Source organism: Salvia hispanica, chromosome 3, assembly GCF_023119035.1.
Source record: "Salvia hispanica cultivar TCC Black 2014 chromosome 3, UniMelb_Shisp_WGS_1.0, whole genome shotgun sequence".
NCBI lineage: Eukaryota > Viridiplantae > Streptophyta > Magnoliopsida > Lamiales > Lamiaceae > Salvia > Salvia hispanica.
The window spans coordinates 18,404,060-18,428,600 of record NC_062967.1 but is presented as its reverse complement, the minus strand read 5'-3'; the positions used below and the strand labels follow the sequence as shown (position 1 = coordinate 18,428,600).

The 24,541-nt window shown below is 35.7% G+C and overlaps 4 protein-coding genes across 5 annotated transcripts; 3 read left to right on the top strand and 1 right to left on the bottom strand.

Moving 5' to 3' along the window:
- Positions 1-900: 900 nt before the first annotated feature.
- Positions 901-2,319, top strand: LOC125216240 (senescence-specific cysteine protease SAG39-like). Its single transcript, XM_048117898.1, has 2 exons — positions 901-1,339; positions 1,730-2,319. Exons 1-2 carry the CDS (start codon positions 901-903, stop codon positions 2,317-2,319), a joined length of 1,029 nt encoding a protein of 342 aa, XP_047973855.1.
- A 3,425-nt stretch (positions 2,320-5,744) lies between these two features.
- LOC125212104 (transcription factor bHLH30-like) lies at positions 5,745-8,227 on the top strand. Of its 2 annotated transcripts, none has more exons than XM_048112159.1 (2): positions 5,745-6,649; positions 7,569-8,227. In XM_048112159.1, the coding sequence occupies exons 1-2, from the start codon at positions 6,341-6,343 to the stop codon at positions 8,025-8,027; spliced, it is 768 nt and encodes a 255-aa protein (XP_047968116.1). In that variant the 5' UTR covers positions 5,745-6,340; the 3' UTR covers positions 8,028-8,227. The 2 variants fall into 2 exon arrangements, with proteins under 2 accessions (XP_047968116.1, XP_047968117.1); XM_048112160.1 differs by having other exon boundaries at positions 7,572-8,171.
- A 4,889-nt stretch (positions 8,228-13,116) lies between these two features.
- Positions 13,117-15,046, top strand: LOC125216939 (protein trichome birefringence-like 37). Its single transcript, XM_048118730.1, has 4 exons — positions 13,117-13,397; positions 13,521-13,692; positions 14,090-14,427; positions 14,527-15,046. Exons 1-4 carry the CDS (start codon positions 13,117-13,119, stop codon positions 14,783-14,785), a joined length of 1,050 nt encoding a protein of 349 aa, XP_047974687.1. The 3' UTR covers positions 14,786-15,046.
- Positions 15,047-15,966: 920 nt separating this feature from the next.
- Positions 15,967-18,950, bottom strand: LOC125211985 (protein CHUP1, chloroplastic-like). Its single transcript, XM_048111969.1, has 6 exons — positions 17,636-18,950; positions 17,193-17,324; positions 16,936-17,117; positions 16,740-16,851; positions 16,243-16,377; positions 15,967-16,165 (listed from the first exon to the last, which is right to left on the bottom strand). Exons 1-6 carry the CDS (start codon positions 18,764-18,766, stop codon positions 16,052-16,054), a joined length of 1,806 nt encoding a protein of 601 aa, XP_047967926.1. The 5' UTR covers positions 18,767-18,950; the 3' UTR covers positions 15,967-16,051.
- Positions 18,951-24,541: the final 5,591 nt, after the last annotated feature.

Genomic DNA, 24,541 nt, shown 5'->3' with positions numbered 1-24,541 from the left:
TTCAATTTCACCTTATAGCCAAACTCCCAAATATAAAGAAATTTGGCATATGTGGCCAACTAGAATACTCCCCATCCCATGATAAAGGAAAATGTGTTGCAAAAGTTAATAGAATATGAGTATCACTTTTATATATTAATTGTATACTCCCTCCGTCTCCTATTAATTATTCACTTTTGTCATTTTCATCTGTCCCCCATTAATTGTCCAGTTTCACTTTTTTACCACAAATGATAAGTAAGTTTCACATTTTATTATAAAACTAACATATAAAAGTTGGATTCATATTCCACTAACTTTTTCAACGCATATTCCTTTACATTTCTTAAAATTCAGGCCGGAACCAAAATGGACAATTAATGAGTGACCGATGGACTAATAAAATGTGAATGAAAGAAGTTAGTGGAATGTTGGGCCTACATATCATTTATAAAGTGAAATGGACAATTAATGAGGGAAGGAAAAAATTTATTTTTATAATATTATTAAACAATTAATTAAGTGGTGCGATATGATAAATGGGATACTAATACTATAATACTACTAAATCTAACTACAGCCAATAAACGGTTCATGCTTGATGTAAATGAAAATTGGATATATCTGAGGTTGAGAATTCAGACGCTACGCCATCAAATTTGATTGAAAAAGAATTTTGACAGAGATCTTGGATTTTACCAAACTTTTGAAAGTAAGGAAAGAGCTAACCAAGAAACTATCAATATAAAAACTGATATACCATCAAATGAAGTAGAAGAGCTTCCACGAATCATAGCTTTAAAGTCATTTTACAACTTCACCATTTTTTTTTAATCTATAAATAGACTCACCCTTTTCAATTCAATCAAAAATATTAACACTTAATTCCCTTTACCAAATATAGCCAACAAATTTCAAGAAATGGCTGTGGCACCTTCTTGGAAGCTTCTTATTGCTGCAATCGTGCTGTTACAGCTCTGCGATTCTCTAGCATCAGCTCGAACGGTGCCTGATGCATCCATGGTAGAGATGCACGAGAAATGGATGTTGGAGAACGGCCGTGTGTACAAAGATGAAGCGGAGAAGGCCAAAAGATTCAATATATTCAAGGAGAATGTTGAGTATATTGATTCGTTTAACGAGGAAGGTGGTCGGACTTACAAACTTGCCATCAACAAATTTGCTGATCTAACGAATGATGAATTCAAGAACTCTAGAAACGGATTCATGATGCCTTCTCATTCAAAATCGCCTAAGGTTTCTTCGTCGTTTAGGTATGCAAATGTGAGTGCAGCTCCCGCTAGCATGGATTGGAGAAAGAAAGGAGCCGTTACCGCTATAAAGGATCAAGGCCAATGTGGTATGCAACTAACATGACATAATATATGAAATTCTTTCGTACCGATATAAAAAAAAAAAAAAAAAAAAAAAAAAAACAATTCAGTATTCAAATTATACTCCCTCCGTCCTAAAAAAGTTGAGTCGTATACCTTTTTAGTCCATTCCAACAAAGTTGAGTCATTTCCTTTTTTAACAAAAGACAAAACATCTAATCATTCTTTTTTTATTCCATCATTTACTTTACTCTCTCTAATCTTTTACTTTTTTCATCTCTCCTATTTATTTAATATAAATTCTTAACCTCTGTGCCCAAAAATTTTGTCTCAACATTTATGGGACGGAGGGAGTACTTTAAATTATATATTTAAGAGAAATTGTTATTTTGATTCTGTGTGAAACAAAAATGCAGGATGTTGTTGGGCATTTTCAGCGGTTGCAGCTACAGAAGGAATCAACCAGATAAAGACAGGGAATCTAATCTCGCTATCCGAACAACAACTTGTTGACTGTGACACAAGCGAGGACGAGGGCTGCAACGGTGGACTAATGGATGACGCGTTTCAGTATATCATTAACAACAAAGGCCTCACAACCGAAAAAAACTACCCATACCAAGGAGTGGATGGCACGTGCAACTCGAAGAAGGAATCATCTGATGCAGCCAGGATCACAGGGTACGAGGATGTGCCTGCCAACAGTGAATCGTCTCTGCTCAAAGCAGTGGCGAATCAGCCAGTATCGGTGGCTATTGATGCGAGTGGTTCGGACTTCCAGTTCTATTCGAGTGGAGTCTTCACTGGCGAGTGTGGGACGGATCTAGACCATGGAGTGACTGCAGTTGGATATGGGGCGACCAGCGATGGGACCAAGTATTGGATCGTGAAGAACTCGTGGGGAACGAGCTGGGGCGAAAATGGATACATCTTGATGCAGAGGGATATTGGAGCTGCACAAGGGATCTGTGGCATTGCCATGCAAGCTTCATATCCAACTGCTTGAGATATATCCATTTATGGCATTCCCAAGCTTCTAAATACTCTGCTTATCAAATGTCACATGTGTATATGTCAATATATGTAACTTCATTTGCAAAAATTACTTGTGATCCATATCCAAGAATTTAGTAATGGAATTTATACTTTGTACATTGATTTTATAGAAAAATGCACTACACTAGCGTAGTATTACTAATGAGTAGTAAGACCAGGCTTCGTCTATCGAAGGGGGTTATGTTACAGACGTTACTACCGTCACTTGAGGACAACGGGACTGTTTTATTTGGTCCATTTTATTAGTCCAATAAGATTAAGTCTTCCTTGGATAAAGCCAATGCCCCGAGCCCAACATCCAGTGCCAAAGACCAAAGAACAATTATCAAGATTTTAAGTCCAAGGCCTGGCAAAATCAATTTGGGATTAATTAACAAGCATATTTATTAATCACATATCTCTATTATTGTGAACAATTTTAATTCATTATTTCTCACTCACCAAAATTCAGTTTGGAAAAAATGAATAGACTACGATCATCTACTCCGGACGTAAATAGATTCAATATCATTTAATTTTATAAATTAAATATTTAGTCACTTGTACTACGATCTGGTCAAAATGCTTTGATCGGGCTTTTGATTCCAACACCTATTGAATCAAATGATCAAGCGGTATGTTGTAGACTAGAAAGAAAAGTAGTCTATTAGACTGAATAAATAAGACGATGGTCTGTTGTAGACTAGAAAAAACAAAGTAGTATATTAGATTGAATACATAAGATGATGGATGAATAAGACCGAAAGGTTTGAGACTAACTAGTGAGGACATGAGAGATTTTTAAAAAAATTCGGAATACACATGATCTTTTAATCGATCCGTAATTATAAATAGGGGTGTCGAAACGGGTACTCACAAAACTAAAAAATATGATAACCCAATTCCGTCCCGTTATCCGTTTCCGTCGGGCAGCTGGTACCCGATACCCGACGGATATCGAGTCGGGTATGCAAGTACGCCTAATACCCGCTACCCGTTTCGAGACCCCTAAGCCCTAAGGTGATCAACAGTTTAAATAGTAAAGAGGTTACATATTATTGTTGTTTATTCACAAATTGCAAAACTAAAACATGAGGAGGAAATCTGTATTTTATTTACAATATCAGAATATTGTTTAGATGATTGATGTGATTAAACCATAGATAAACTGTTACTAGAGTCGACAATCCAAATAAGAACTCAAAATGGTTGATGAGAAAGAGACCCCCAAACCAATAGTTCATTAGTCAACTATAAAATAATTGAATGCGGTCTTCATTTATATGAATTATTAAAATTCAGATTGTGTATGTCAAAGTAATAGTTTAGCGGCAGTTAACCGAATATTGTATACTAATATAAAATAATTTCTCTCGATCAACCATTATTTTATGTAAAAAAAAATTAACAAATGATTAAACAGAAGGAAGAGAAAAGGAATGCTACCAATTCAAAAACAAAGAATTCAAAATAAATAATTCAAATTAAACTTAAACAATATTGATGATTATTTTAAAAAAAATATGATGCTTAAACATCGACACATCGGCCATTATTGACGCATCATAATTATAAAACAAAACACAGTTCAATCATAACGTGTGTCTTGTATCTTCTATCTTATTACAAAGAGTCTATAGCATGACGCGAAAGGATTATGAAATTTCAAATATTAAATGTGCAATCACATATAAAAAATTAAGAATAAGCGATAACAAAATGTGAGTTGTTAATTGTATATATATTATACTCCACCTATCAACTACTTGATTGAATTCGGATCTACTACTACTTTATGCCGTGTCAATACCTTAAGCCGCCGTTAAAGAGCCAATAAATGTATACCACTAACTAATTAGTCTTTGACATATATACACCACAATGATATAATACTAATTTGGTCTTAAGCTAATCACTCTTGACTAATACTTCCTCATTGACATATATAAACCTCAATATTAATACTCCTCCGTTCCATATTACTCACATTTTATTATACTCATTTGTTTCATATTACTCGCATTTTTCCTTTTTAGTTATAAATTTAGAATTAATTTTTTAATATAATTAAATTAGTATTTTAAGTGTAATGAAAACATATAATAGAAGAATACTTAATTAATTATAATATATTAATTAACTCACACTTCTCTTTTTAGATCATAAATTTAGGATTGATTTTTTAGTATAATTTAATTAGTATTTTAAACGTGATTTTTAATAAGAGAACACTTAATTAAACACTTAATTAATTAATACTTTAAGTACTTCCTCCGTTCCAAAACAATATGCACTTCTTCCTTTTTAGTTCGTCCTACGAGAATATGCACTTTCTATTTTTTTGGATACTATTTTCTCTATAATGAGGTGGTATCGATTCTCCACTAACAATATTTTAATTACTTTTTCTTTCTATGTCTTTCTTACTTTATCAATTATTTATTAAAATTCATGTCAAATCCAAAATACATATTCTTTTGAAACGGATGAATTTTGAAACGGATGAAGTATAAAATACCTAGCCTTTGCTATGGGCAATATTAGAGCTCGATGCTCGAGAGCATGCGGGTTGATTTGGATACCGCGAGGGCACGGATGGGGGGTTTCGACGTGGGGTCGAGATACCGGGTTGCGGCGGCGCGGCGAGGACGGCGACGAGGAGTAGAGAGTGGCGGGGCTCGTGTGTGGAAGCCTTTTTTTTTAAAAAAAAAATCATGTATTTTTTTTTAAATCTTTGTACTTTTTTTGAACGAAATGAATTAATTTTTCCGTATCTGTGTCGTAAATTTAATCCGTAATTTAATCGTAATTTTAATTTCGTAAATATAGTATATTTTGAATTATTTTTATTGCGGCTGACCTAAATCTGATGTGGCAGGTGGATTTTTAGTGCATTGTTGACGTGGCAGGGAGAGAGACTGGCTGGCCTATGACTGGCTTATGGCTGACCTATTTGCATTGGAGATGCTCTTATCTAGCCAGGCAGAGATATTCGGAGTCAGCTGAGAGTTGCACAATACACTTGCATCAAACATGATTGAATTTTTGTTACATTGGAATAAATATATAACCCCTTTCATATGAAGATGACTCATTTTTATTTTTAATTTGACCTGTCTTTATTCTCTCTATCTAACAAATAAAATATCTCCATATAAAATCTTGTACCACTCAAAAAGGGGAGTATAGTACATGCAAAGAGTACATTCAACTGCTCTTTGCATAACTAAATAAATGTCTTTTTTAACAAACACATATACATACTGACTTTAAATTTAGATTCATTTCTTAATAAAAGATGTCAACTAACGGTCCAAAATTTTGTTTACGGCCACTTAAATCAGTTAACTTTTAAATTTCATTTTCGTATTTATACATCCAAATGCAATCCCAATCTTCACCACTTAAGTCTGTGTTTCAGTTGGGCTATTTGCTTGCAAAGACGCAGTCACTAACAAAACCTGAGCTATTTTATCCCTCTTCCTCCCATCCATTCAAAATTCTCGTAGAAGATTGAAAAAGATTCTGAAATGCAGGAATTCGACCCCTTCATAATGATAAAGAAGCTAATTGTTCACTAGATTTCTGCAATATTTTCATCTCATTCTTGATTTATTCAAATCTCCTTCATGAAAACAATGTCCATGCCAGTATCCCTGATAATCACAATCCCTTCTGTTGCAGCCCTCAAAACTCAATCAAAGATGCTTGCTTTCTGGTTTGCCCTCGCCACACGCCCTCCTGGCCTTGACCCATAAATTTCTTCCCTTTAATTTCACTTCATTTCCCTCTTTCTGTGAAAAAGTTTCGATTTTGTGCCGAGGCCTATTTCAAGATTCAATTTTTCTTGAAGTTCAGCCAAAAAAAATATTTCAAGATTCAATTTTTCAAGATTGTTGAAGCATGTGTTATTTGTGGCATGTCTTGAAACGAATATCTTAAGAATATTGTATCTTGTGAAATAGATTAAAATTTTGAATTTAACTTGTAATATGATGCAGTGTGATAATAATCAGTATGGTATTAGCTTCGACTCTGATGGTGGACAGTTTGTGAATCAATTGCTGCATAGTTCTGAAAATAGGGGGTGTTTGTCTTTGCCTGTTAAGCAGTCTCTGGTGTTAGATGGCGAAAAGGGGGAGTTAGTGAAGGCTTGTGGAAAAGTGGGGAGAAAAAGAGGGGTTTCAGAGACGAAGACAGCAGAGGCTTTGAGGAGCCATAGTGAGGCAGAGAGGAGGAGAAGGGAAAGAATCAATGCACATTTGGAGAGCCTCCGAGGGCTTGTACCGAGCAATGAAAAGGTCCGCTGTTCGAATGAATATAATGCTTGTTTTTGAAGTTTGTTTACAATTTCTATCATTACTGTGGATTGATTGTTTGATTTGTATTGTTGATTACTTGTGTGCTTAAGAAGTAGGATTTGAGTTTGTTTAGATTTTCCATCGTTGTTTAGGATTATAGTTTCGTATAGGCGAAGCATTGCTTGTTTAGTCCTTTAATTTGATGATAGGTGATACGATGAAAATAGTAAGAATTGTCTGCGTTTTGATGAACTAGGCATCGATTTTCTTCATGGAGTGTAGACTGTGTGTGTTCTATTACAATACTCGATTAAAGTATTAGACGTGTGTGGGATGTTGGCCTTTGAATTTAGGAAGTGAGAGAGGTATTCTACTCTTGAAATGTCAACTTCTGCAGTATTAGATTAGTTAGTCAAGTATTGCTTCTGTATTTTTTAATGTCAGCTGGTTTTCAAAGCTATCCCCCCGGCTATACTTTGATGTGATCGAACGATGATTTTGGTTGGATGGAAGGCTAACTGCCTGCTGATGAATATCATGCTTAGGTTTACAAGTCAATTTCTAGTAGATGACTGTATTAGTATATTTTAACTTGACAGCAAATCTTTGTCTTTGTGTTGATATAATAGTATGATATATACAGTTTTCGTCTCGATCACGAAAGAGTTAGATGGAAAGTTGAGCTGCGATTGCGACTCTCGGGGAAAGGGAAGCTATAGATTAAGTAGTTATTCATTGCAAATTTTGACTTGGTATTAAATAGTAGTTTTCTTTTATACTTGTTTTATGTGAAAATTGCTTCCACATTTGTCTTCTTCCACATAAGTTGATGTGTTGCTTAATGCTTTGATTTTAATTTGGATCATAATATACTTTTGTCTATTTCTTGAAGTTTAATGGAAATTATTTCTGTGATTAGCAGATGGACAAGGCAACTTTACTAGCCGAAGTCGTCAGCCAAATAAAACAGCTGAGGGCGACTGCGTCACAAGCCAGTGAAGGCCTGCAGATCCCGATGGACACAGATGAAGTGAAAGTCGAAACGATTGAGAATCATAGTGGCGATGGCTCGTTCTTGCTTAGGGCTTCAATCTGCTGCGAACACTGGCCTGATCTGCTGTCTGATGTGAGGCAGGTGATCAGAAGCCTTCCGGTTCGGGTGCTGAAGACAGAGATATCCACATTAGGAAGCAGGGTGAAGGTCGCGTTCTTGATCACGTCGGTTGAAGGGGATATTGTGGTTGGCTCGGTTCGTGCAGCTTTGAGCGATGTTCTTGAGAAAGTGTCGGTGTTGGTGGAGTCGGCTGAGCAACTGTTTATTCCTCGTAAGAGGCAGCGGGTTTCGTGCCTTGATTCTTCATCGTGCTTGTTGCAGTGAGAGTTCGTATTTGTTGCTATCATGTCGTGTAATCGGAGATGTGGTTTTGGGATTGTGTTGAATGCACCAATGTAATTTTGTGTAATCGGAGATGTGGTTTTGGGATTGTGTTGAATGCACCAATGTAATTTTTGTTTTTGTTAATTTCTCCTATTGTATTTCTTCTTAAATGAATTATAACTTGTAAGTCATTTTCTCCACCATTAAATTTAAATTCATTTATCAATTAAAAAAAAAGTACTCTCACTGGTAATTTAGTCACCAGATAAAGGACCATCAAATTCAATTACACAGTCTGCAATTGTTGAAGTTGTGGACAACGTGTTCAGGACACTATGAGGCAACAGGTATATCTACTTGAGTCTTGATGCCACGGCCTTGTCGGAGCTCCGGAGGGACTCTCGTCCATCAATATACGTCAGCAACGGCCTCAATTGAAACCATTGATGCATATCTAGATTGAAACCATCCATAACCATGTTTTTAAACAATTCATATTACCGTAGCTATGGGCTCTACAACACTTTCTACAACATTCTTTATTTAAGAAACAACTCTATCAATCACCCTCTTTTCACTTAACTATTCATCGATCTAACCTTCTTATTTCCTTTTAATTTTTTAATGTAAATTTATCCATTGATATCCAATTAAAACACACAGTTAATTAATAGGAGTATTACATAGTTAAACTATTCAATTAGTTAAAAATTATATAAATAAAATCCTTAAACACCCAACATAATTAAATTAAGGATCCAACTCCCAGCAATTATTCTCTAGTGTGATTCTAATTGGGCCCATGGACGCCCGGCCACCGTACGTAGAGCAAAATTTATACTACTAGATAAAATAAGTGTGAGAGGTCTTTGAGTATCAAATACTGTAATTATGTTAGAGTTTATATACGGGAAATCATGTTTCGAATGATTGAATACTGTAAAACTCTTATTTTATTTTTCAAGGAATAAAACAGATTATTTTTGTCATAATGTTGTTATGTTTTACATTTAATGGATGTTATTGCATGTTTAAATGTACTCCCTCCGTCCCATAAAAGTTGAGACAAAACTTTTGGGTACGGAGATTAAGAATTTATATTAAATAAATAGGAGAGATGAAAAAAGTAGGAAAGATAAGAGAGGGTAAAGTAAATGATGGAATAAAATAAGAGTGATTAGATGTTTTGTCTTTAGTTAAAAAAGGAAATGACTCAACTTTATTGGGACGGACTAAAAAGGAATACGACTTAACTTTTATGGGACGGAGGGAGTATAAGTTAACTTAACAAAGTCTAAGTCTTTGTTTTAGTAGACCGGTTGTGGGCGGCGTCCACTTAAAGGTAATACGGTCAGTTCTAAATAAAGAAAAAGAAGAATTTCACGACCTAGATGGAATTAGACTATCCATCGAGAAAGGTTGCAATGTCAGTCCGCATATTTCTAAGCCTTACTGAAATAAGATGACATTGGTGTGGTAAAGCACTGAACGGATCTAACAGCAAGACTTGTCTTTGTGCTATCTACTGAAATGCGAGGTCTTGATAAATATTTGTTTCTTAATCAATGTAGGTTAACATTGAGCATACGGTATTGATTATGCATTACTTTGACTTATCAAATGGTGCAGGTTTTTGTAACCCAATAATCCTGATATATTGGGTAGTGGTGATTAATATCTAGCGATGCTAGAAATGCTATTATATTGAATCGTGCGCGAGGTGAGTCTCGTTTGATAATGTCCTCAAGATGAGCGCAAAACAAGGTTTTATTATTCGGAACCAAGCTAGTTGGAGTTTGATCACTCTATGAATAATAAATAAGCGTTTCATGCTAAGTCCACTCTTGGAATTAATAAGAAATTAATTAATTAAGTCCATAACAGACATTAATTAATTAATGGACTTTTTATCTTAAGCACGGGAAATAAAAGTTAAAACGAAAACTCGGATTACTTATAATTTCGGATTTGGATGGGGAGAGTTCAATATTACGAGCAATATTACTTCTGTAGTGGCTGCTCGTAATATTTAAAGCTTATATTAAATTGTGGGTTCAATTTAATTAGTAAAAACTAAATTGAATGGGTCCATATCCAAAACCTTCCATAGATCCCTGTCTGTGCCCAAAAGGAACTTAATATTAATAGGAGAATAAAAGAGACAGAAATCATAATTTTTTTTACTACTAAAATTTTCGTCCCCCTCTCGTAAGAAGAGTTCGAAATTTTTCTCTAATTGGAAAATGATTTCTTCTGTCTTCTTTATTTAAGTCCTAGTATTCCGATGAGATCAGCTCACCTGATATTGGAATACAGTTCGGGAACCAAAGAGAAAATGTGGTCTAGTGTTCAAAGCGTCACGTGGAGAAGTAACTAGCCATCATCAATTCTTTGGAGAATTAATAAGGTATTATTTCTGCTCCGTAGAAAAGCATGTTTTAGGTTTCAATATACTTGAAGCATGATTAATTCAAGTTATGAGCATGATACATATGAGAATTACGCGAATAGATTTTTTCTAAATAATCTGCTAAATAGATCTGATTATTATGTGATTTATTTGTTCGATTAATTATTAAATTATGAAAATCGAAACGCGCTTCCGCTGCCAGTTCCTTCAGAATAAGGTACCTACTTCCTCAGTTTTGTGGTAGCGGAGATGTGTCTTATTACACGTGATTTAAGAAAAATTGTGTTAAGTGAATTAAGTAAAGAAAAATAAAGTAGGAGATGAAAAACGTAGAGAGATGAAGAGAGTAAAATAAGAGACAGTAAAGTAAATGAAAAGAAATGTGTTAATTTTTTACTTTAAAAAAATGATTCTACTACTATTGAACGTACCATAATAACACAGTAAGAGCACTCCCAATGGCGACGGCGAAAATCCGGTGATTTTTCGCCGGATATCGCCGACTTATCGCCGGCCATTGGGAGGAGTTCGGCGATTTTTCGGCGAAATTCCTACCGATTTTACGCCAAGCGGCGTTTTAACGCCGGGCTATCGCCGGATCATCGCCGGCCACTGTGGGGAGCTGTTCGGCGATTTTTCGGTGATGATCAATTTTTTTTTTTTTTTCCTCAACGGTCATATTCTAATTTCCACCCCTATAAATATTTCATCATCTTCCTCCATTCATCACCCACAAACTTCATTCACACAAATTTTCAATCTTTTTTCTCTCCATCTTTATTAAATGAGTTCTGATTCATCGTCTCGTGCTCAGTCCGACGAGGAAATATCACATTCTTCTTCCGAAGAAGAGGTACCTCCCGCTCCCACCGGATGGGATGTAGCGGGTTTCGCCAACAACCCAATCAACAATCATATCTCCCGCTACATACAAAGCGAGATCGCTAATTTTTTTCAATTCAAAAAATAATTTAATATTTAGAAAAGAAGCCCACTTATATGCCTTCTGAGTGGACTTCACGCATTGAAATAAAAAAATAATTTAATACTCCCTCTATTCCTTGTTGATTTTTTTTGCCACGGAGTTTAAGAATAATGTCTTAAATGGAGATGAATAAAGTAAGAGGGAATAAAGTAAGAAAGATGAAGAGATAATAAAGTAAAATAGAGAGTTACTTTTTTGTTACCAAAAATAGACTTGACTCAATTAATTTAGAACTTTCTAAAATACACTAAGGACTCAATTAACATGGACCGGAGATAGTATGTGACACCAAAAAGTAATTGTACTCAGAACTATTTATACGGAACTTAAATTTTACACTATTATAGAGTTTATGTCCCATAAAAGTTTTGCAGTAGTTGTGGTATACACCCATATTTATTGTTGTTCCATAGAAAATTTTAAAAATGAAAAATTTTCTACACCAAAAATGATATTTGGTGTATGACTAGAGCTGGTTGATTCAGATTTTTAGTTTGAACAAATTACATTCAACAAAATATATCATTTTGTCTATGCTAATTTGTTTCAATTGAATATCATAATGTATCAATAAAATTTAGATTTCCATATATATGTATATGTATCAGATTCTATAAATTACTAATTTTGATCAATCAAAATTTCAAAAAATGAAACCAATATTGAATTAAAATTTTCGTAGTCTACCATCGATGATCTCTATATCATAACAAATTTTATATGTGATTCAAACGTTTGAGGCAAAAAAATCAAGTGACTTTATTAATTAGTTCAATATATAGTTTTCACGATTGTTAGCCATAATTACTATTTTAACCAATTGTTTGCATTAACTTAAACTTCCTGTTCATATTTTTATTTTTTGGTAACCCCTCAGAACCAACATCAGCAACTCCACAATTGTTACTACAGACTTAGACCCCCCATCGGCAAAATCATGGCTTCGCCATCTTTTATGAGTATAGGCATTTAATAATTGAGTATGCGCAAACTTAGTATTCCCTCCATCCCACAAGAATATGCATTCTTTCCTTTTTAATCCGTCCAACAAGAATATGCATTATTTTCTTTTAATCTGTCCAACAAGAATATGCATTTTTCAATTATGGAAACTCTTTTCTCTCTAATGAGGTGAGATTCATTCCCCGCTAACAATACTTTAATTACTTTTTTTCTCTACCTCTCTCTTACTTTATCAATTTTGCATTAAAATTCATGTCAAACTCAAAGTGTATATTTTTTGAAGGAAGGGGGGAGTATATAGTACTACATTAATTTTTTATCTTTTTTTTTAACTATCGTCTATCTTTATTTTTACAATAACGTGTAAAATTAGTATATTGAAATATTTAAATTTATTTTTTCCCCTCAAAACATTCTATACATATAAATATATAATAATAGTATAACTCAATTAAGACAATTTTAAGTTAGTTGGATTGCGTACCTCATTCGTCTTCTCATCTAAAAATTAAACAACTCTTAATTACTTGAAAAGAATAATATAACGGCTTCATAATTTCAAATTCAATACTCATGCAACAAATTAAATTAAATATCCAGATATAGTATTTTAAATTCCATAAAACTTTCCTCTCCATTCGTGCATAATGAAGCAATAATTAATACTACTAACATTCCCCATTGTATATAAATGGTGCTACGTTTTCAAGATTTTAGTGTGCAAAGCTAGGATGGGAATATTCAAGTGTCATTCTTTGTTAGCAATTTTTGTGTTACATCTCATATATGCAAAATCAGAATTATTTGCAAACACAAGTAATTATTTTGGAGAGTTAGCAAATGGGTGCAACTTGTTTAGTGGTGCATGGGTGTATGATTCTTCTTCACCTCATCTATACGATTCTTCGAGCTGTCCCTTCATTGATTCTCAATTTGATTGCCTCAAACATGGTCGCCCAGACAAAGATTACATCAATTACTCATGGAAACCAAGCTCTTGCAACTTGCCTAGGTAAGATCAAATTTTTTTTATGGGTAAATAAACATAAATTTAAAAACTGTGTCAAACGATGTATGTCAATCTGTATCAATTTACTTAAATTAATTAAGCTATATATGATTTATTTGCCTACAGATTTGATGGTGTTGATTTTTTGAGGAGATGGAAAGGGAAGAAGATAATGTTTGTGGGCGACTCGCTGAGCCTAAATCAATGGAACTCGTTGGTGTGCATGCTACATGCTGTTCATCCGAATGCTAAGACCACCTTCGTTAAACAAACCCCAATTTCTCATGTTACATTTGAGGTTAATTTATTCCGAACACCCTACAGTTCTAACGAAAATCAAGTCTTAACAAGATAAAATAATGTTGTAAGTGAAAATCCCTGTTATTATAACCGAACGGTTAAAAATAACAACAATTTCACAAATAGTGTAAGAAAGTATATACTTGCTCTAAGTTAATGTATCCCTCTTTCCGCAAGATAAAATAGGCTAGTACTCACGGATTGGCGTGTTGTGTTAAAAGAATAAACAATTTCACCCTATCAGAAAAAGAATCCCAAACTTATAGGTACTAACAAACTTAACGTTGGTTCGAGAATCGAGAAACACTTTGCTCTTAAAATGCAAGCTAATTAAGTTGGTAGAGAGCAAATGCAACATAATAAACAATTTTTTGCTTTAATTTTTGAAAATGCAGGAGTTTGGTGTGACAATATTCCTCCACACAACCCATTATTTGGTGGACCTAGTGAAAGAAGCAAAAGGTTTTGTCTTAAAACTAGACTCCATTGAAGAAGGCAAAGCATGGCTAGGAATGGACATGCTTATATTCAACACATGGCACTGGTGGCTCCACACTGGTCCCAAAGCACAAGGTTGGGACTTCATTCAATATGGTTCCACCATAGCCAAGGACATGGACCGCCTCCAAGCCTTCTCTCATGCCCTCACCACGTGGGCCCATTGGGTCAACCAAAATGTCAACCCTTCCAAGACTAAGGTCTTCTTTCAAGGGATTTCTCCCTCTCATTCTAGGTAAAGTTCATTATTTACATAATTTTATAAATTCTTAGCATCATCTGTGTCACTTTGTGATAATATATAGTAGTGTATGTGGTGTGTGTGCACTGATAGGGACTGCGATGGAGCACGTGCACCTGATAAAGGGACCACGGATTCGATAAGGCCAGAGTCGGCTACTATAGTTTTGAAGAAGGTGTTGAGTACGTTAACGAAACCGGTCTATTTGCTAGATGTTGCGGCCTTGTCGGGGCTCCGGAGAGACGCTCATCCGTCGAGATACGGTGGTGGCGCGGGTCTTGATTGCAGCCATTGGTGCTTACCTGGATTGCCGGATACTTGGAACCAGCTTCTTTATGCAGCGCTCATTTGAGGAATTAATCAACTTGTTAAGAAAAGATGAAACTATACTTCTAAATTAATAACTACTATTTAAAAACTAAAATATTGATGTTAAAAAAAACTGGAATATTGCAAAATTATCATATTAAATGGAGTCCTAATATATCATTGAGAATGTATTGTTACACAGTTTACAAGCTCAATTGTTATGTTCCATGTTAATGTACCATCTTATGTTGCACTAGTATTAAGTGCTAGTTTATAAAATTATGGGATATTGATTTGGATAAAACACGAACTTTGCATAAAATCTGGTATTTTTCTTAAACTTTGAAAGTGGTAAAAGAATATCATGGTTACATTTTTCTAAGGATAGTAGGCCGCGACTAGTGCCGGGGATGGAAAGGGAAAATGATTCAAGGAGCAAAAATACACTTCAAATCTAGCAATTATAAATTTTTATAACAAAATACTATTGGGTATGGAGCGTTGAGCAAGATGCTCAGACGTAGTAGTAATTAATCAATTCATCAGGGTTTTTAAAAGAAACATAGAATGGTTAAAGTTAAACGTTATATATGCATAAGCAATTTGAAAACATGATTTCTAGTATGCAATTCCACTTATCTTAAAGAGAGAAAGCTAAGGTTGAAAAATCCAAGGAGCGATGCCTCATATTATGAAAATTGACATCAATTTTATAATTATTAGATTTGGCCCTCCTAAGTTTATGGTTATTTTGTCCATTAAATGTTACTCCTATTGTTTTCACACCACATAATATGAAACAAATGGTTAAAGATTAAAACATACGATGCCAACTTTCTTCATAAAAATGTTAACCAGGTTAAATGGGACATCATGTTAACATCATATCTATAAATCTAATGGCCTAAAAATGATAGTACTATTTCCAAAGATGTAGTAACCATTTGATTGCATCTCTATGGTCATGTCAATTTTATCATTGCAAGGACGGCCCGTCGAGGAAATTTTGCAGTAAAGTTGGTGATTTTTTTATCACTTTTAAAATTTGTAAGAAATATCAAATTTTACACAAAATTTGTGATTTATAATTTAAATGTTTTCGATGTATTTTATGTACAACAATGTTATTTAAGTTATTGAAATAGATGGAATGATTTCCATGATCGCAAAATATTGATTTGAACAAATATATTTTGGATCGCAAGATGACTGCGGCAATCTGTATTCACAAATCTTCAATTTCCATTTCTTTAATTCTTTATACAACAAAAAAATGAAGCCATTTTCCGAAGCTGAGTTTGCTGCAGAATCAGCAAGGAGACTTGCAAACGAATTTCTGTTGGTGTTGATTTTGGCACAACTGAAACTTCTCCCTCAGTTCTTGAAACGCCTTCATCGTCTCCACATCGAACCCGCCCGCAAACTGATAAACAACCCGCGTCTTGTTACACTAACCACGTACATCGATGGGGTTAAACATCACGTAAAACAATTTATTACCTGATGAACTCGAAAGGCAAACTTGACGCCTTGGACTATAAGCTCCTCTTCCTCGGGTCCACCTGCCACCATTCCGAGTTCTGCCGAAGCTCTCTTCATGTACTTCATTGCCAATTTCACAGATGCCAGCTTGATCTACAATGGCAAAGGTAATTACGCACATTCAGTTTTTGTCATTTCACAATCATAGACGAAAACAAATGGTACAGACAAATGATGCAAAACCTTAGGTCAAGTCAATGTCATTACAATTGTATTATTGCAGCAATTTTGTACAATTTTAAATAAAAATGATACGAGCATGTGAGAGTTCAATTTCATAAATTTGACAGATTTCTCTTGTTGAAAGTGTGGCAACATTTGTTAAGCCTAAATAAATCATAGTTTTTCTCAATGATCTAATTGTGCACACTGATATTTTATTAGATCATACTATCAAATAACATATGAATCTTGCACACAAGCTGCAAACACAAAGAATAGGTGTGAGGCTTCACCTGACTCACAAAGCCGGTGTCGAGCATCCAGTCCATTGGAATATGATGAACTTTGTACCGGTTCGCAGCCAATTCTCTCATCCTCGACAAATTATAAGCACTGTGCTCCACTCTGATCAACAAAGCATAGAATTTGAATTTAAACCTCTGTGATTATCAAACCACAACCATCAAAATTAGGTGACATTTAACATACTTCTCAAAGAGGGACTGCATTTTCTTGAGAGCAGGACCACAATGCTGTCTGGGATCATCGCGAAACGACAAAACTTCAGACTCCAGCTTCTTTAAATCAGAGTAGCCAAATGCAGCTTCTCTCAGTGCATCAGCCTTCTGCTCCGGCCAGTCAAAGTGCTTGAGCACAGCCCTCTCATCAACCTTCACATTTTTGCATATAAATTGAGAAAATATTGGCAATTTATTCAGTTTTTTGCATCCAAAATAAGGTACTACCAGATATGAGAGCTCATCATCAAGCCATTTAACAAATGGGAGAACATCTTCAATGTCAACGAAAGCAGCATTGTGAACTTCTTTGATCAAGAATCTGATGAAATCTCCTTGGGTCTCCACATCTGTCTTGATCTGCAATAAATTATGGATAACATTTATACACAGTAAATGGACTTAAATTAGGCGGCCTACAACGGTTTAATCAAATGGTTGAAATTAATAGATTGTCATAAAAGGCCACATGGTTTCATTCAATTTTACAGCTTTCTGGATTTTCCCAATATGGATTTTGAATTTAAACCCTGTTTTTATCTTCAAATTGGTATTGCACAAATTCCAGAGAGGACAACCTAAAGTAACCACCGTGTTTTTGTGAATGCGACATTTTGGCATATGCAAATGCAGTAAAAATAAAGTAAATAAAATTAATTAAAAAAATTTACCGCGAGTAAATGTGAAGAACGGTTCTCAATTTCCCCAATCATATCCTTCGCCGCAGCTCCGGCCAACGAGCCGACGCCGGAATCGCGTCTACAGCTCGAATCTCTCCGCATCAGCGAGTGGTAAAACTCAACCACCTCTGGAACTCTCCTGACCTTCGCCGGCGCCGCCTTCGATTTCACTCCCTTCGGCGGAGGTGGGGGAGGAGGCGGAGCAGCGGCCTTCGACGGTGCTGGCGGAGGCGGAGGCGGAGGAGGAGGTGGTGGCGGCGCGGCGGATTTCACCGGAATGTTGGATATCTCCGCCAATGTGCGGTCGGCTGAATCGGAAAGGGAACCGTCGCTGTGATTGACCGATGAAGAAGACTGAGACGACGACGACGACGGCCGCGGCGGTGGTTTCGGAACCCGCGGCGCTCGGGATCGAATCGAGATTGAAGTTTCGTGAATCTCCTCGGAATCGCAGCGAGAAAGCGGAGGCGCATCGGCGCTGAACTCGTCCTTGTTGACGCTCTCACAGAAATTGGAGGCGATGTTACTCTGCGTTACGCATTTGCGCAAAACCTTCACTGAGAAATTCGATTTGTTGAAATTGTTGGTGAAATTCGCCATAGAAGATGAAGAAGAAGACGACGTCGTTTCATCGTGCTCGGCGACGGCGCGTTTAATATCGCACAATTCCGCCTGCATGTATTTGATCTTGTCTTCGTATTTACGATTCTGCTTCGTCAATTCGATGTGCAGGAACTCGTTCTCATTCCTCAGCTGCTCATTCTCCACCTCCAAGCAATCGATCTTCTTCCTAAACCGCTCAATTTCACAATCCTTGCTGGAAACCTCCCTCTCCAGCACCGGAAGGATCGCGACGGACTCCTTCAGCAGCTTGTGCTGGAGAAGCTCCGTCTTGAGGCGCGACTCCCGATCGCGCAGCTCCTCGACTAACCGGATCAGCTCGGAGACGTCCGGCGGGCGCGGCTGGACCTGCGCGGAGGAGCGCGGGAAGAAGGACCGGGAGAAGCCAGCGGCGGAGCTTTTTTTACCTTTAGCGGAATCTGGAGTTGGCATCGGCGGCGGCTTCGATCGAGCTGGGGAATTGTGCATTCCCATTGCCGTTTTGACTTTTCCGGCGACCATTCCAGAAATTGGGGATAAATCGGTGTTTAATTGAGTGAAAAAATGAAATTATTGAAAAATTGTGAATCGGTTTGGAATGTTGATAGAGAAGGACGAGTGTAGATGCGTCGTTTTCGACATGACTGTAAACAGAGTGTGTTTTGGAGTGTGAGTTTAGATGAACGATTATCGAGGAACGGTCTCTTCCTTCACAGATTAGAATACCATACAAATTTGGGAATTCAAATTTAGCTCTTCCACGCGCTCATTCGACTGTATTAAAGAATCATTAATTAATAATATAATAATTATTATATTATTGATATTGTTTATCTATTATATCATAATAATAAATATGGGAATTTAAATATTGTTTATCTATCATAATAATAAATATAATAATATAATTATTAATATTTTAATCATACATGATTTAATTATAATTATTTATTTATATTATTATTAAATAAAATTTGTAATTTTAATATTTTATCAAGACATTGTTGATTAATTATTAATTTATTAAATAATTATTATTATTACATATTATTCATAGTTTAAATAATTACAATTATTTAATAAATTATTAATTATTATTATGATCATAACAATTAAGTACTATTATTCATGATTTTAAATTATTTTTAATTTTGTTTAATAATAATAAAAATTAATAATTGTATAAAATTATACTTAACTCCGTTAAAATCTAAATGGAGTATGTAAGAGCATCCTCATCCGTGCTCTTCATCTCATCAGGAGTATACGGGGTGCGGGTGCCACGAGTAGGAGGAGTAGGAGTAGGAATAGAAGTAGGAGTAGAAGTAGAGCTGTTGCTCAGTCCCGATCCGGGTTCGGGTGCCCACCCGAACCTGGAGGCATTTTGGTCGTCCATCGGGTAAGGCCGATAGCCACCCGCAACTTGCGAACATTGGGTTTGAGGAGGGGCCGTAAATTGCGTTTCCGCACTAGGGAATGAGTCGGAGTTGAACCAATCGTGGTTCCAATCGCGATTGCCGGAGGGGTGATCGCCGGAGCCGGATATTGTGTATTGTAGTGTGGTGGAAATTTAGATGAGATGTTTGGTAGATTCAATATACTGAACAGAAACAGAACAGATAATCTGAAAGTCGTGATGAAATCACTTTCAGTTCAAATCAATTTCGGCGGTTCTACCAAAATATTTGATCGGATACAATTTAGAGAAAAACAGAACTATCTTATGTTGATATCTGAGAAAAAGAATATACGAACCAAAACAAGAATCAATCAGATTTAACAAGACGAACCAGCGCCTTTTATCAAGATGAAACAGCGCGTCTGTTAATTTCATAACTGAAATTAACTGATTTTCAAAGGTTTCCGAAATTGCAAACAAGTCCTTTGACTTTCAGAAATTACATTTTCGGATGAATTTCTTACACAGCAACTTCGTTGGACCCCGCTACCTGGGGGCGCTGCCTCCGGACCCCCGTCATCTATTAGGGGCTTCGCCGCTAATATCATAATGAATTCAAATAAGCGCGCACTCCGCACCTCCAGGACTTATATGATGTCTCATTATGATAATACTGATCAATCAAGTTAATCCAATTACACTAAAATATCCAACAATCCTCCCCTATTTTAGTGCAATCCTTGATTAACTAAAACAAGTCATCTCAAACATTCAAACTTTTGCATAAATGAAATATCGTAACGATTGAATTCCACCTTAGTACATTACACATTCCAAATATTCGAATACCCCGGGTGTCTCTAAGGATTGAAGCCTGGGAACTCACATTGAATACACGAAGATAACGTACATAAAAGTTTACATACGAATATGTTCTATCTTGACACTATATTTTACTACCATATGTCCTTATCCTTCATAAACATGTCGAAACCAAGTCCCAACTTCTTGAAGCGGCTAAACTTCATGCTTATATAGGTAGCTCATTTATTTTTGCACCTACATTTGCAATTTTTCAAAAGAACTATTAAGAATATATACATTCAACCTCCTTAACTTGTAGGTCCGAACACATACCTTGGGATGATTTTCAAATGTGTTCCAATCTTCAAATATTAAGTCTTCCACATTGAATTCTGCATCTAGTGTCATACTAAATGGAAATTGGGTATCTTAATATCAGAGATTTGTAGTGGACTTTAATCTTATCCCTATAGCCGATTTGTGCACAAGATCTTTACTTAACCCTCTGGTTAAATGATCGGCTAAGTTGTCATGAGTTCTCACAAACTCCACAGATATCACACCATCCATAATAAGTTCACGAATCATGCTATGTCTAACACCTAAGTGTCTTGACTTTCCATTATACACTTGACTATATGCCTTAGCCAAGGTAGCTGCACTATCACATCTGATAGATATAGGTGATATCGGTTTAGGCCACAATGGAATTTCATATATTAGATTTCTTAGCCATTCAGCCTCTTTACCAGCTGCTGCTAATGCCACAAACTTCGATTCCATTGTTGAATTCGTGATACAAGTTTGTTTCTTTGATGCCCAACATATAGCACCACCTCCAAGACGGAATACCCAACCACTTGTGGAAGAATGATCTTCCATATTGGTGATCCAACTTGCATCCGAATAACCTTCAAGAACAGAAGGAAATCCAGAATAAGACAACCTATAATCCATGGTTCCTTTTAAGTATTTAAATACTCGATTCATTGCTTGCCAATGGATTAAACTTGGATTATGAGTATATCGACTCAATTTTCCAACTGCAAAAGCTATATCGGGTCTAATACTAATCATAGCATACATTAGTGATCCAATAGCCTTTGAATATTCAAGCTGATTCACAGCAACTCCTTTATTAGGCACGAGTTTTGCACTAGGATCAAAAGGAGTCTTAACTGAAGAACAATCTTTGAAGTTAAACTTTTCCAACACCTTCTCAATATAATGTGATTGAGAAATGGAAATTCCTTGTTCTCCATGTGTGATCTTAATTCCAAGAATCACATCAGCTTTCCCCATGTCTTTCATCTCAAACTTAGATGACAAAAATTCCTTTGTTTTATCAACTTGATCTTGGTCAGTACCAAAGATCAACATGTCATCCACATATAGGCAAATGATAATCCCTTTACCGGTAGCATCAAATTTTCTATATACACACTTGTCTGCTTGGTTTAATACAAAACCATTAGACAACACCACGTCATCAAACTTCTGATGCCATTGCTTGGGGGCTTGCTTTAGTCCATAAAGAGATTTTACCAATTTACAAACCTTATGTTCATTACCAGGCATGACAAAGCCTTCTGGTTGTTTTATATAAATCTCTTCATCTAATTCACCATTCAAGAAGGCAGTCTTAACATCCATTTGGTGAATTACAAGATTATGTATAGCAGCAAGTGCTAACAATAATCTAATTGTGGAAATCCTAGCAACAGGAGCATAGGTGTCAAAATAATCAATTCCTTCCTTTTGTCTAAAGCCTTGAATAACCAATCTGGCTTTATATTTGTCTATGCTTCCATCTACCTTCATCTTCGTTTTGAAGATCCATTTACTATTCAAAGCTTCACATCCAGGTGGTAAATCAGTCAGTTTCCAAGTACCATTTTGGATTATAGAATCCATCTCCTCTTGGATTGCCTCTTTCCAAAATGCAGAATCCCTTGAAGCCATAGCTTCTTTGTAAGTCCTTGGATCATCACCAATAGTAAAACAATATTGATATTGAAAATTAATTTCATTTCTTGATCCTTCTAGTAAGTACAATTGGAAATCATTTCCAAAAGACTTAGCTTTTCTTGCTCTACCACTTCTCCTAACATTAGGAGGTGTATCAATCACTTTTCCAGTTACACCAGAGTTACTAGACCTTGCAATCATGTCTCCAGGTTTAGATATAGACGTGAATCTATCCTCATTGCCAAAATCAGCATCCCTTGACTCAATAATAGAGTGCACAGATACATAGTCATTGGGTTCTATGACATAGAACCTATAACAAACAGAATTTTCAGAATAGCCAAGAAACACACAATCTATACCTCTTTGACCTATGGTTTTCATTTTAGGGTCAGTTAGTCTTACCACTGCTCGACAACCCCAAACTCTGAGATAACTCAGTTTTGGTGGTTTCTTATGCCAAAGTTCATAAGGGGTTATCTTGTTCCTTTTATTAGGAACTCTATTCAACAAATAACAGGCTGTTAACATAGCCTCACCCCAAAATCCTTCACTTAGGCCAGAATAACACAACATTGAATTAATCATTTCTTTCAACGTTCTATTCTTTCTTTCAGCTACACCATTTTGTTGTGGTGTATATGGAGCAGTCGTCTGATGTATTATACCAGTAGATTCAAAATATGTTGGATCATAATACTCACCTCCCCTATCAGTGCGAAGAACTTTAATCTTCACACCATGATGAAGCTCTACACTTTCTTTAAAGATTTTAAATTTATCAAGAGCTTCATCTTTTGAATGACATAGATAGACATGGCAAAATCTAGTAGCATCATCAATAAAAGTAACTACATACTTTTTATTACCAAGTGATGGAGTCGAATGAAAATCACACAAATCACTATGTATAAGTTCTAATACCTTAGTAACTTTATTGACATTCTTATTGAAAGGTTGTCTAGTTATTTTAGTTAACATGCAAGTTTTACACTTTTCAATGTTCAACTCAAATGCTGGTATTAAACTCATTTTCGACATATCTTTCAATCTCTTGTAATGTACATGTCCAAGTCTAGCATGCCACAATTCTGATTTACTAACATGATTACTAAAACTAGTAGAAGTCATGCAAACAGAATTATTAACAAAAGAAACATCTAGATTCAACTTAAACATACCACATAGATAACCGAATCCAATAAAAGTACCATGCCTTGACAGAATGTATTTGTTACTTTCTAACACTTGTTTATAACCACAATTATTCAACACAATACCAGAAACTAAATTCTTACGAATACCAGGTACATATACAACATTATCTAACACTAAGGAATTTCCAGAAGTAAATACTAGGCTAACAGATCATATTCCTTTGATTGGTTCAGTTGCAACGTTGTCCATCTTCAAAGAAGATCCATCTTCAATTGGTTTAAAATCCTTGAACCATTGACGATCCTTGCATACATAACATGTTGCACCCGAATCAATCCACCATGAAAGATCATCATCCTGCACATAAAATGCTTCAGAGATTATTGATGCATAATAATTCTCAACAGAATGATCATTAGGTACAGAAAACGAACCTGATTGCTTTTCAGGATCCTTGGATCCACTTGAACCTGCCTCGTATTTTTCTTTTCCTCCACCCTTTCCAGACTTACAATCCTTCTTGAAGTGCCCGGATTTGCCACACTTCCAGCAAGTCAGTTTAGGCTTCTTATTCCCAGCCTTACTGTTATTCCCTTGAAACTTCCGTTTCCCTTGAAACACACGTTTCTCTTTACCAGCCTTTGAGGATTCACCCTCTTCCACCATGTTCACAGAAGAACCAACCATGTTTCTAGCATTACCAACAGAGCCCTTTTCCATTTCACGTATGGACTGTTCAATTTGGAAGTCACTTCCAAGTTCGACCAAATTCAACTCCTCCTTCTTATGTTTCAGATTATTTTTAAAATCCTTCCAAGATGGTGGCAGTTTATCAATAATACTAGAGACAGAAATGGATTCATCCATTTTCATATCATATTGGGAAAACTGTCCCAATATCCTCAACAATTCATTGTATTGTTCCATGACAGGCCTCGTATCAACCATTTTATAGTTAATAAAGTTAC